The following is a 13,454-nucleotide window of genomic DNA, read 5'->3' on the forward strand; positions in this document are numbered from 1 at the left end:
TGAATTTTCAAAAATGAAAGGAATTTTTTATGTTTAAAAAATAAATGAAAATTTTGAAAAGGTCTTCAAAACTTGAAAATGCTATTTTCGATTTTCATATTGACATGTATGTTTTAATATACTTGGTTAAGTGGTGGTTGGGGGTGGAGGTGGGGGGGTGACGCGTGAGGGCGAGGCTATTGAAAAGTAGAAAACAGTGCTATTGGTTTTCATGGAACACTATTGTTTAATTGCGAAAAGTCGCACCACAGATTTTTATAGTTTAGGAAGAGGGAGATCAAGAGAAGAGAGAGTACCTGGAAGTGAGGTCGCCGAAGGTGTAAAACAAAAAAAGAAAGGAAGATGGTCGTTGTCTAAATTTTTGGTCTTTTAAGATAAGGTTTTTACATTGGCTATTTCTTGTGGATAAATTTTTTTACCAATGGTAAATTTTTATGGATTTAACAACTGACCTGGCAATAATAGAAAATAAGAATTAGCAGCACTAAAATTATATTAAAAGAAGGTCACCAATTGTTCCTCCGCTCTTTTAAAAAAAAAAGTATATTCATGTAGGAATTGTGCATTTGTGCTTCCATTAAGTTGACAAAACAAAAAGAAATTATATATTTCTTTAAACTAGTTCATTTAATAACTAGTAATTACCCACATCTAGTGCATTTGGTCTTTAAACAAGTTAATTTAATAACTAGTAATTACCTACATCTCCCATGATCTTTGTAAATTAGGTAATACTCTATTAGTTTTGTATTTACGTTTTTATCTTGATCTTTGTATTGCTATTAAGTCTATATAACATTTGTAAAATTTTCAATCAAAATTGTGTGCAACATTGCAATTTGTTATGTTTGTTTTGGCCAATAAGACTTATAGATTGTAACACCCGTCGTTTTAGAACCTGGATTTCAAAAACTTTTGCCAAACGGCGTTTAAAACGTAGCGGAAAAGAATCACTTTAAAACTTCTCCATCCGTAACCGGATGGTACCTTTATAAAATGGTGTTACTAACGTGCATCATCAAAACAATATAAATGAAATCCAAGTCTTGGCACAAACATAAATGTCATTCATTATTACATGTAACATAAACGTAAATAATGTAGCTGAAACATAGGCTATGGGAAGTCTAAGTATTCAACAATCTATGATAATCTTCTTTATTGCATCTACCCATCTCACGAGCTAAATCTTTCCTAGCTCAAACCTGCTTATCCTGAAGGACACAACATTTTCATAAAAGCAAGTGTTAGCTAAAAATTTAGCTAAGTAAGATTCACACATTTTACAAAACGTTCTTCATTTTACTTTCATAAAACTTCGTCATATCTTACTTATCAAAACATGATCACATTACACAACATGCATATATTACCACATAACCTCCCGCATAACCCGGAAAACCCAACACATATAAGATAATCCGATTAAGAGGTTACTTATAGAAAACCACATTTTGTTGTGCCTCCAGCGTGAGAAAAGTCATGTATCTTACCTCAATGTAGTACTCAACAATCACAATCGAGTTTACCGTGCTTGACAAGTGTTTTTGACAACCTATAACGAGTATGAATGAATCATAAGTCAACTAGACACTTAAAGACACCTTAGACCTTTATGGAAACTTGACATCATCATCATCTTTTAAAAGCATCACCATTAGAAAGTAGACTCTCTCACGATTCCGTGGATAGCTTATTCGTCAAAAACGGAGTTACGGTTCAAAAGTTATGATCGTTTAATAACGTTAACAAAATCAGTCCCTAACGGGAGTTACGATCATAACGGGAGTTATGAAAATTTGTAATGGGAGTTACAGTGGAGGTGCTATCTCAGTTACCCTGCTAACGGGAGTTACACAACCATAACGGGAGTTACGACGACCAGACGTGAAAAACAACTTCAAAACCTAACCAAACACATCCCGAACGACTTTAACACATCTCCAGGTCTTATGAACATCAAATACACTTAAAATAAGACCAACATCACTCATTGAAAACACCAATTGATCCTTACATCAATTGCATAAATGAATCCCTCTTTTGATTATCAAAACGACTCGAAACCGCAACGTTTGATTTAAAAACACAATTGAACACACATGGATCTAATTAAACACTTGGAATTCACTTATTTACATATAAACAACATTATTCAACATTAAACTTTGCATCTTGACATAGTTAATCAACTCTATTAATAATTTTACTCACGAAAACGTCGTTTTTAACCGAAAACATCAACTTCCAACAACCCCAGCCCTCATGGTCGAATTTACAGGGACAAAACTTACTTTAAAACTTAATCAACAATCAATTGATATACCTGTAGGGTTGATCAACGGATCGAAAACCAAGCAAAAACCCGTCCGAAATCCCCCGAAATCGACTATAACTTGAAGCATTAACCTAGGGTTTTGTGTGTGAGAATTTTCTAGGGTTTAGATCTGATTTCCAGCCTTTAGGTCGTGCATAAGCTATTATATATAGTGGAATAACTTTCAAAACTTTACATCTAGGCCCTCGCACTTCGTTACAACCCGTTTTGGCCCTTAACGACTCTTTTAACGCCTACGGGGACACTTATCGACCCTTATATCTTATCGGGAACATTAATTGGCTTTATTAATCATAATCAACTTTAATTTCATTACTGTAAGTCACTTTAACACATATCTCATGTAGATCATTAAATTCACGTAAGCACATATAAAATGCATAGTTACTAACGGTCGTTAACGGCAAGTTAACTGTCAACATCAAAAAGTTTTGGGATGTTACATAGATGTTTTGTTGTCCAAACCAAAATGGTTTAGTTGGTTTTAGTTGACTTGGTTTGACATAATAATTTGGACGGATTGGTTTGAAAAAACGTAAACCGCATGTATTGGTTTGGTTGAAATTATAGGCTAAAACCGTCCAAAGCGGACCATGCACATCCATAACAATAAAGGGGCGTTTAATCGGGAAATACACTCTTTAAGTTTCATTTTTGTTTTCCAAGAAAACGAGAAAAACAACGCAATTAAACAATAATGTTCCATGAAAAACCAATAACATTGTTTTCTACTTTTCAATAGGAAACCTGCCCTCCCTTCACCCTCAGCCTCGCCCCCACGCATCATCCCCGACCTCCACCCCCAACCACCACTTAACCAAGTATATTAGAATATACATGTTAATATGAAAAACGAAAATAACAATTTCAAGTTTTGAAGGCCTTTTCAAAATTTTCATTTTATTTTTTAAACATAAAAAATTCCTTTCATTTTTGAAAATATCAAGAAATTAAAAAACTATGAAAAACATTTTGCTCTAAATTTCCTATATTATTTGTTATTGATTGAATTAATGCCGTCAAATGAAATCATTAAAGTTTGGGATTTGTTTATATACAGAGAGATATATGTATAATATATAATATAATAAAAAATATAAAAATCTATCACCCAAAAAAAGCAACATGCTGGACATCCGCAAAGAAACCAAGAAAACCCTGATTCTTCATCGGTGCCGAGATAGAAGGTGTATGGTCGTTGGTCTAGCTAGGATCCGGAGTTGGGGTCAAGCCCAATACGGGTGTGCTCTTATAAACAGTATTATAATATATTACATTTTTAAAATGCGAAAAGGAGCACCACAAAACTTTTATAGTTTAGGAAGAGTGAGATAGAGATATAATAGAGTACCTGGAAGTGAGGTCGCCAGATGTGTAAAACAAAGAAAGAAAGGAAGATGGCCGTTGTCTGGATTTTTGGTCTTTTAAAATAAGGTTTTACATTGACTATTTCTTGTGGATAAGCTTTTTACTAATGGTAGTTTTTTATGGATTTAACAACTGACGTGACAATAAAGGAAAATGAGAAGCAACAGTAAAATTATATTAAAACAAGGTCACTAATTGTCCCTCGCTCTAAAAAAAAAGAAGTATATTTATGAAGTATTTGTGCTTCCATCAAGTTGACAAAACAAAAAAAAATTATATATTTCTTTAAACGGGTTAAATCCAGAAAAAGGTAATATATTTATCCAAAATTCCTAATAAAGGGAATCTATTTAGGTTTTGATTATTAAAAGGAGTGCATTTTCAAACAGTACTCAATAAAGGTAACATCGTTAATTTTTAACGTTATGCATCCGTTAAGTGCCAATGCAACATGCCATGTCATTAAAAAAATCCACGTCATCATCATCTTCAACTAGTCTCTATGTGATTCTATAGTCCGAAACAAACCCATTCGAAGACTTTATTGAATCCGGAATAAACAAACCTAACCGCAATAAAGAAAGAAGAATTTTTGGCAACCAAGAATTAAATAATCGAATTAATTTGATTGCAGCCACCTACGAATTAACCCACCCACTAACTCACGTCGGCGAATAATTTAACTCCGACTTGCCACATTTAATTTCCACTGATCCAAAAATTGTTTGGGGAATAATTTAGTTAACTTAAATTAGATTGATTGGATTACTTAATTAATGTCATCGCTTGTACAGTCGCCCACCTTTAGGTTTTTTGATCGAAACCCTTGAAAGATTATTTAGATGATATACAGAGCTTATATGTATATAGTATGTATCTATATATCAGCGATCTTGAAAATCTTCAATGTTTTTCACTCAAACAAGTTTCTTGATTATTTTTTTTTCAAACAAGTTTCTTGATTCAAACCCTTAGAAGATTATAGATATACATATCAGATACGGGATCTATATCTATATAACAGTCACAAATACAGACTACGAAATTCAAAAAAATTTAGTTTGAAATAGGTTTTCTTGATTCAAATTTATAGTCATATTATCAAGAAGATAGGAATAAAATTGATGCAAAGATACAGAAAGAAAGAAAGAATGAATGATTTAGCCCAAAGTTAACAAAGAAAGAAGAATAAAACCTAAAATTGAAGATGATGATAACGTACGGGGGCATGGTGCCCACTCAGATGTCCATCTGGATTTGTTTTTATGACGTGACATTAATGTTGTCATTTAACGGATATCTAATGTTAAAAACTAACGATATTATCTTTATTGAGTATTATTTGAAAATACACTCTTTTTAATAATCAAAACCTAAATAGATTCTCTTTATTAGGAATTTCAGATAAATATGTTACGATTTAACCCTTCTTTAAACTATCAATTAATACGAGTAACTAGTAATTACCGACATCTATTGCATTTGGTCTTTTTAATAACAATGTTGTTGTTACTTGTTTGGTGGGAATACTAAGGTCGCGTTTGGTTCACAGAAGCTGATGGAATTTGATGGAATTAGAATTGAATTTCATTCCTTAGTGCGCTTGGTTGCACAAAGAAGAGGGAATCTCATTCCATAAGAATGTAAACATTCCATCATTTGATGGAATCTCCATTCCTTGGGGATGGAGGAAGGAATTTCATTCCTTCCATCACTTGAATTTTCAAAAAATCAAAAACATTCCGTCAAATTCCATTCCTTCAAATTCCAATTTCTTTAAAAGATTCCACTCAACCAAACGCGCAATAACGCGCAATAACATTATGGTCGGCCTATCAGGCACCGTTGTTATACATGTTAGACATCAAAATAAAATAAAAAACACGTTCTTATTGTATATGTATATTTGACTTAAAAAACAGTATATATGCTTTGTAACACTTAGTGGGTCCCAACTGGTCCTTGACGTATCGAACATAACCAACAGCAATTTGCACGAAAAAAAAGCCATTAGTTTGACAAAAGGAAAAAACTCGTGGTCGTCACTAGTCGTGAGCAGCGGACCTTCTCACCAAATCCAAAAGTCACCAAATTAACTACCTTTTAAAACAAAAACCAACCAAACAAAACTTCCATAAATAAAACTTTTTTATAATATTATTATTAATTAAACAAATATTTGAAGATATATAGAGTGTGAGAAAGTTGCAGTGGATACAGTTGGGAAGTTATGAGGACACCAACAAACAGAAATGTGAGAATCATACCATTTCAGTATCCATATACTGATGGAAATGGGACAGCATCGACATCGTTGACTCCTTCGTTGTCGAGATGGAAGGAGAAGTTTGACCGAATGAAAATGATGGATTGGGTTGAGATGTTTGTTCCTTGTACAAGGTGGATTAGGACTTATAATTGGCGTGAGTATTTACAGCCTGATTTGGTTTCAGGTGTTACTGTTGGTATCATGCTTGTTCCACAGGTACAATACAAAAATTGATGAAATTTGGTCTGTGTTTTTTCTGGTTGCAATTATTGTTTCATTCATGCATATAGTTCCGTGTTTGACTTTGAAATCTATAGACTATAGTTTACATTTTTAAAAATTTATTTTTTAGTTGTATGCAATTTGTATTTAAGGGGTAAATGGATGAGGTTTTTCTGTTCTGATTACCTGGTATGGGCGGGTCTTTGACTTATCGTTTCTGAACTCTTTTCCTGGCCACCTCAAAATTTTCTTAATTATGAGACCTCTTGTGACTTGTGAGCAAATCACTAGGTCAACTCGGTGGTGGTTACTAGTTTAATAGATAACATTGGACTATTATTCTATTAATTAGTACTATTGTCATCTACATTTTGACTTTTGAGACTAGAAGAGAACTGCTTTTCAATCTCAATATATTGTTATGAGTGTATATATATTTTCGTTAGGAAGAAAATAAGAATGGAAATGATATAGCTCCTAAATTAGAATGTCTTATTGTTTTTTCTCGAACAACGGTCTTCAATAGAAATTCCATAAGACATAATGCAAGTCTAATTTGTATAAAAATCTGAACCTGAAGGTAGTTGACTAGTTGCCAATAGATTTTGGGTGTTTTTATAGCAGTCTTTAGATGATTTTTGTTGATTATAACTGGTTAGAGAAAACTTATAAGCGCAATAAATTCGAGTGAAAGTCGCATTTAGTTTCTTTGGTGTTCAAATTAACTCGTTTTTATCTGAGCAGTCTATGTCATACGCCAAGCTAGCTGGACTTCAACCAATATATGGACTTTGTAAGTTGAATATCTGCTCTTCTACATATAGTTTAACTTAAGTTTTACAAATTTGAAATTGTTGTTTCATGGGTACCTTTATTAATGAATTCATTAAAAAGGAAAAAAACATCTAACTATGCAATTAATCTATTTTTGTGACTAACTGGGGGATACCATTTGGTTTTTTCATCTCAGATACCGGATTAGTACCGATATTTGTGTATTCCATATTTGGGTCATCACGTCAACTTGCCGTTGGTCCAGTAGCATTGGTTTCATTATTGGTCTCAAATGTTCTAGGCAATGTTGACTCATCTGGTGAATTGTATACAGAACTAGCTATACTATTGTCACTAATGGTTGGGATTCTAGAATGCACAATGGGGCTCTTGAGGTATTTTTGCCTCAATTACTTCTCTTTATTATTTGGGTTTAGGCATTTCATATTCTCGGGTCTGATGATCAAATGAATGTACCTCTCATTTAAATTGTTTCCAACATGTAATATATTTTAAAATGCCTGAGTGTTAGGAATTTTAAACTAGAGAATTTTAAGCGTTTATGGAACTTTAACTTATTGCACAAAATATAGCAGTAGTCACACCAGTCACGACTACAATGCTACAGTTATAATGATTATTAAATTATCGAATACATGAATCAAATATGCATCTCCTTGTTCATTGTAGGCTAGGATGGCTGATACGATTTATCAGCCACTCTGTGATTTCTGGCTTTACTACATCTTCAGCAATTGTTATTGCCCTGTCTCAGGCAAAATACTTCTTGGGATATAGTGTAGAGAGAAGCAGCGAAATAATTCCTCTGGTTAGGAGTATAATATCAGGGGCAGATAAGGTACTCCATCATCAGTCAGACTTATATAATCATCTGAATTCTTAATCCCTTTAACTAATGTAACACTTAACGAATTGTTGCTTAGCAAATAATCTAACAAGGACACAAGTAAATTTGCTGAGAAATTTTTCCAAAAGAATTTCACCTTCTGAAATGTTCTTGTTGATCATTAACAAAGGGTTACCTTTGTCAGTTCTGAGATTTAGGATTTGCCATGCTCATGGTTCCTCGAATCAATAAAGCCATCAATCAAATTTCTGCTTTAATTCAACATTACATATATCTTTAGTTATTGTGTTAACAATGACAATGGTTCTGTTTGTAGTTCTCATGGCCTCCTTTCGTGATGGGTTCAACGATTCTTGCAATCATGTTGACCATGAAGCACTTGGTACATTATATCTTCCCAGTAAGTTAAATTTAATGCCTCGTTTGTGAGATCATTTATAAGTTGGATGGTTTTTCGTACAGGGTAAAACGAGGAAGAACTTACGGTTTTTGCGAGCAGCTGGTCCCCTTACTGCAGTTGTTTTGGGTACAACTTTTGTGAAAATATTTCATCCATCTTCTATATCTCTGGTGAGAATATTGATAGAAACTTTTTCTGCAGTACGAAAAATGAACTCTAAAAATAACATAATTCTGTATTTCGTCTCAAATGAATTACTACTAGTGACTTAATCTACAAAAATTCAATAAACATGAGTCACTGTAAAAGTCACTTTAACCAGGAACATCAGATAAATATGGATAAGCGTATCTTACACGTGGTTTAAAATTTAATTGTGCATTATAATGACTGCACATATGTATTTGAGGAACCATCTCACTTTGGTGGGATGGCCACCAGCCGCCACTTGGGGGAAACCCAGGTTCGAATCCTGTCAAAGGCAGGATTAATTTGTGGCTTAATTACCTTGACACTATCCTTGCTGGGGGTTATGTGGGTACCAAAAAGGTACATGGGCCTAAGGGGTTCCCATCAATTCAGCCTTTTTTTTTTTTTATGTATTTGAGTGAGAAATTCAGGTGGGAAATATACCTCAAGGGCTTCCCTCGTTTTCCATCCCTAAAGAGTTTGGGCATATGAAGTCTTTAATCTCTACAACATTTCTAATTACTGGAGTGGCTATACTGGTAAGAACATCAATTTATTATCAACTAAACCATTTTATCATAATACAATAGTCCACTCACTTCATCCCTGTCTTTCAGGAATCTGTTGGGATCGCCAAAGCCCTAGCTGCAAAGAATGGATATGAATTAGATTCAAATCAAGAGGTATGCTCTTTTTGTATGGACAACTTTAGAACAATTTCTTTACTTTGTTAAATATCGAGACAGATGATTTAGATTTTGTTTAATCCAGTGAAGTTGTCGTTGATATTTTATTTTTTTGTAGTAGACAGTAGATCATAAATCACAGTTAACTCATTTGCTTCTTGACCAGTTATTTGGCCTTGGAGTAGCTAATATTTTCGGGTCCTTCTTCTCAGCATACCCTGCAACAGGTTAGTTTTCCTGGCATCTTTTCCAACATGAGATATGTGGACTGTGAGTAATTAAACTTAATATCACTTATTAATTCATTCTTTGCTCTATAAGTTTTCCATGTATTGTATATGATGGATAGGTTCCTTCTCAAGATCAGCCGTTAATCATGAAAGTGGTGCAAAAACTGGTTTGTCAGGAATTATTATGGGCCTTATCATATGCTCAGCTTTGTTATTCATGACACCATTGTTTGAATATATACCTCAGGTATGTCTCCTTTTGCTACTCAGTTCTCTTAAAACCTTTTATAGGAGTGAAAAATGGGGAGATTGGGTAATGGGTCAGTTTATTAAAATTCTTTTTACATGGATCTTGTACGTTTGCAGTGTGCTCTGGCTGCCATTGTCGTCGCGGCTGTCATTGGACTTGTGAGTATAGCATTTTACTTGGATTGTGAATATACCTTTTGTAGACTTCAACTTGGAAAGAAAACAACTTCGTGTTGACTCTTCCTTGCTCATATCCTAACTTAAATGTAAATTGTTACAGGTGGACTATGAAGAAGCAATATTCTTATGGCGAGTAGATAAGAAAGACTTTTTTCTCTGGACAGTTACCAGTGCAACTACATTATTCCTCGGGATAGAGATTGGTGTCCTTGTTGGCGTATGCATTTGCATATTCGTGTCCAAACATATTGACTACCATTGACTTTGCCCATATGTAAGATTATGCAAATTACTAATCTGAGTGTTGCATTGTCTTGATACATTGTAGGTTGGTTTTTCGCTTGCTTTTGTGATACATGAATCTGCAAATCCACATATTGGTGAGTAAACTTCAAGTTTTTGTACTTTTGTATAAAGATGCACACAGTTAGTAAGTGTCAATTTGGTTTGTATTGCAGCTGTGTTGGGGCGTCTTCCTGGCACCACTGTTTACCGAAACACCCAACAGTATCCAGAAGCATATACTTACAATGGAATTGTGATTGTTCGCATAGATGCTCCTATCTATTTTGCCAATACAAGCTTTATAAAAGACAGGTGATTACTGATGTGCCTTGACTTTGTTCAATTCCATTTAATTAATGATGTTTGGTTGACCCAACAAACTAATTTTCAGTGCTTACAATATCTTTTATTGCATTTTAGGTTGCGGGAGTATGAACTTGCAGTTGACCAATCCACCAGCCGACGTGGACCAGAAGTTGAAAGAATATATTTTGTGATCCTAGAGTTGGCACGTATGTACATATCACCTTTGTTGCTATATGAAATGAATTCAAAAACGTCGATTTTCAAATGATCATCTACTGCTAAACAAGAAACTGGTCATTTTTCATTGCATAATGAAACTTTAATTATTGGATATTTAAAAATTCTTCCACTTCTATTTAGCCCATTCTTTCAAGTCATTCAATTCATTTGGTATGTTTTTTCAGCTGTTACCTATGTTGACTCCAGTGCAGTTCAAGCTTTGAAAGAGCTGTACCAAGAATACAAATCAAGAAATATCCAGGTGACATTTCTTGTTCGCCTCTATCTGTTACTTCCTCTGTCCCAATATATCCGTAGATTAGTCAAAAACACAGTTTAGAAAAATTTCTCAAATGGGTCAATTATTTTAAGATGAGAGACTAGAGAGAGTACTTATACTTCTAGTTATTACAGTAATAACGATGTTATATACGGAGTAATAATCTTTCACTCCAAATAAACTCTGATGTGCATACTTTTTACCATCTGTAATGCAGATAGCCATTGCTAATCCAAACAGAGATGTTCTTTTAACTCTAGCAAAATCTGGATTTATCGACCTAGTAGGTAAAGAATGGTGTTTTGTAAGAGTGCATGATGCTGTTCAAGTTTGTCTTCAATATGTGCAGACCTCAGTCCCTTCCCCGAGAACACCACGACCATCTATTCACAACAGTTCCAGCTATTCAGACATGCTGAAAGAGAGACGTAAAGAGGACTTCTCCGCAGCTGAAACGGAGTCGGGTGAAAGAGGACGTTTACTATCCAGAGACTCAGACCCTACATTGGAGCCATTGTTGGAGGAAATATCTCGAAACTGATGTCTTTTTTTGCTTATAAATTTGTATTGGCTTGTACTATATTTAATAAGTACGATTATACTTGAAACTCCTTAACCCTGATGATTTTTTCAGTTGGATGAGGAGGCTTGGGATTCTAACCTGTAACTGCCATTCAAGCCAAGTATTTTTTTTTTGGCTTGTCCATCTCTTCTATTGGTCCTTTTTGTTATATGTATACAATTTAGTCCTCGAGTTCATTCTATTTTGCTACGACGAAGGTGGCCCTGCGCTCCACTGTGGGTACGGTGTAACTCTACAATAAATTTGTCGAGTTTATATAAATGGTGTGTAAATATGTATCTGTGTAACCTTTATATAGATCTTTCATACATGATCTTACTATGTTATACTAGCAAAATGTTTCAGTAATTATATTTATAAAATAAAAAGAAAATGCCAGATACTCGTATTACATGAACCTTATCAAATATTTTCCAGAAACATAAACTTCTATACCTACCGATATATACATTGACCACTATACCTCGGATTGAAAAATGAACTGAAGTTTTCTCATAGTTTTGTTTAGTTTTGGATACGAATCAAAATCAAAATGAAAATGAAAAAGAAAGACGTAAGATTGCAAATCAAAGTAAAAGCTAAATTAACCGACCTACACCACCCAAGATAATCAAAGTTATAAAAACGTTAACGTCAATGACTGCTTCCTAAACAATGTTTCATTGAAGGCTAGGGGCCGGTGTTAAAGATTAAATCACAAGAAATGTAACTACTCTGCATGACATAAGAAACTAGTATTGGTAAAAATAGAAAGTAGTAGTTTGGTTATTATATCATTGTTATCAAAGTATCATTGTTTACTTTATCAACAACAACGAGCATTCACACCTCCTCATATGTAATATTTAAGGTTATCGAACCTAGCTACAATATCGTCGTAGTTTCCATTATATCTTAATGGTTGGACATTAGTTTTACATGTCGAAGGTCTCGAGTTCAAGACTTGGGAAAGACATTTTAATGAATTTCACAAAAAAAACCCTCTAGTGAAGCAAGTTAAGTACTGCAAAGAGAGCAAACTTAAATATCGTGCCTAGCTTTTGGGTGGTTTAATTGTAAGTTTCCCCTCCTACTAGGTATTGAAGGTGAGGGGCTCTCTAGCGCGGATCCTATTAAGACAACATATGCTTAGACCCTCCGCTGTGAGTAATCTACACCTTTCATAAAAATAAAAAATATAAAAACCCTACAATAATGTCAATTTGTCATTGTTATATTAACTAAGAAGTAATTAATTAAGTCGTCGTTGGGTCATGCGACTATAACTTTACGGATCATCCGTTATGGACGTTATCTAATGCACACTTCTTGCTTTTTTTTATGCAAACCATGTTGGTTGAAGTTTCCTATTGTTTTGTTACTGCACAACAAACAAGAGGAAACAGGTACCGGATGATTATTTAATAAAACGAAGCATAATTTTTTTTAAGACAAGGGGCATTCAGTGGCTAAAACACTTTAGTTACCCCACCATTACCATAATTAGCTTAATATTGTTTATTCAAACTTCCTTATTTCCTTAATCATGTGTCTCTTGCACGTACACCATTTCATTTTCTATAACATTTTTGACTTTATTAAGTCAACCCTTTTGCACATGCTATTTGCAGTAACACAATAAATTGCTACACATATTAATGGTAATTTGATATTAACAAAGGGACTTAGTTAACCAGCTAAAAATTCATCATTTTAAAATGATATCAATAACATCATCACTACAACTCTCATACCACAATTTGCTTCCACTTGTGTAATCTTCACAAATAAAATCACCAATTTTACAACAAAGAAGAACCTATCTTTACCATCTAATAAAACAAATCGGTTTTTTCCCTTTAGACTTTCAGTCTTTGAAGAACAAAAAAACTCATCTCCTTTATTCACATATTTAAACATCGCCACTTAATATACCGATAATACCCTTAATGAAATAATTTACAATACAGATATCTCAACTTTTAAAATAACTACACTAACACATTTAACTTAGATTATCTTTGCTTTA

At 33.8% G+C, this 13,454-nt stretch overlaps 1 protein-coding gene across 2 annotated transcripts; it reads left to right on the forward strand.

Annotated features, from left to right (window-relative positions):
• The first annotated feature begins 5,857 nt into the window (after window positions 1-5,857).
• Window positions 5,858-11,622, forward strand: LOC122607799 (sulfate transporter 4.1, chloroplastic-like). 2 transcript variants are annotated; one of them, XM_043780852.1, is made up of 17 exons: window positions 5,858-6,191; window positions 6,942-6,990; window positions 7,168-7,366; window positions 7,662-7,830; window positions 8,156-8,221; window positions 8,302-8,409; window positions 8,860-8,967; window positions 9,046-9,111; window positions 9,281-9,341; window positions 9,464-9,591; window positions 9,711-9,752; window positions 9,874-9,990; window positions 10,102-10,153; window positions 10,232-10,370; window positions 10,479-10,570; window positions 10,769-10,845; window positions 11,081-11,622. In XM_043780852.1, exons 1-17 carry the CDS (start codon window positions 5,937-5,939, stop codon window positions 11,402-11,404), a joined length of 2,052 nt encoding a protein of 683 aa, XP_043636787.1. In that variant the 5' UTR covers window positions 5,858-5,936; the 3' UTR covers window positions 11,405-11,622. The 2 variants fall into 2 exon arrangements, with proteins under 2 accessions (XP_043636787.1, XP_043636793.1); XM_043780858.1 differs by lacking the exons at window positions 6,942-6,990; window positions 7,168-7,366 and having other exon boundaries at window positions 5,862-6,191; window positions 7,747-7,830.
• Window positions 11,623-13,454: the final 1,832 nt, after the last annotated feature.

This window comes from Erigeron canadensis, chromosome 1 (genome assembly GCF_010389155.1).
Source record: "Erigeron canadensis isolate Cc75 chromosome 1, C_canadensis_v1, whole genome shotgun sequence".
In the NCBI taxonomy this organism is placed as follows: Eukaryota; Viridiplantae; Streptophyta; class Magnoliopsida; order Asterales; family Asteraceae; genus Erigeron; species Erigeron canadensis.

Bases quoted from the DNA above. Each gene is read 5' to 3' on its own strand.
- LOC122607799 (XM_043780852.1), top strand. From the start codon at position 5,937: ATGAGGACACCAACAAACAGAAATGTGAGAATCATACCATTTCAGTAT. The intron at 9,753-9,873 runs GTGAGTATAGCA...AAATTGTTACAG, and splicing joins TCGCGGCTGTCATTGGACTT to GTGGACTATGAAGAAGCAAT. The intron at 10,571-10,768 runs GTATGTACATAT...ATGTTTTTTCAG, and splicing joins TGTGATCCTAGAGTTGGCAC to CTGTTACCTATGTTGACTCC.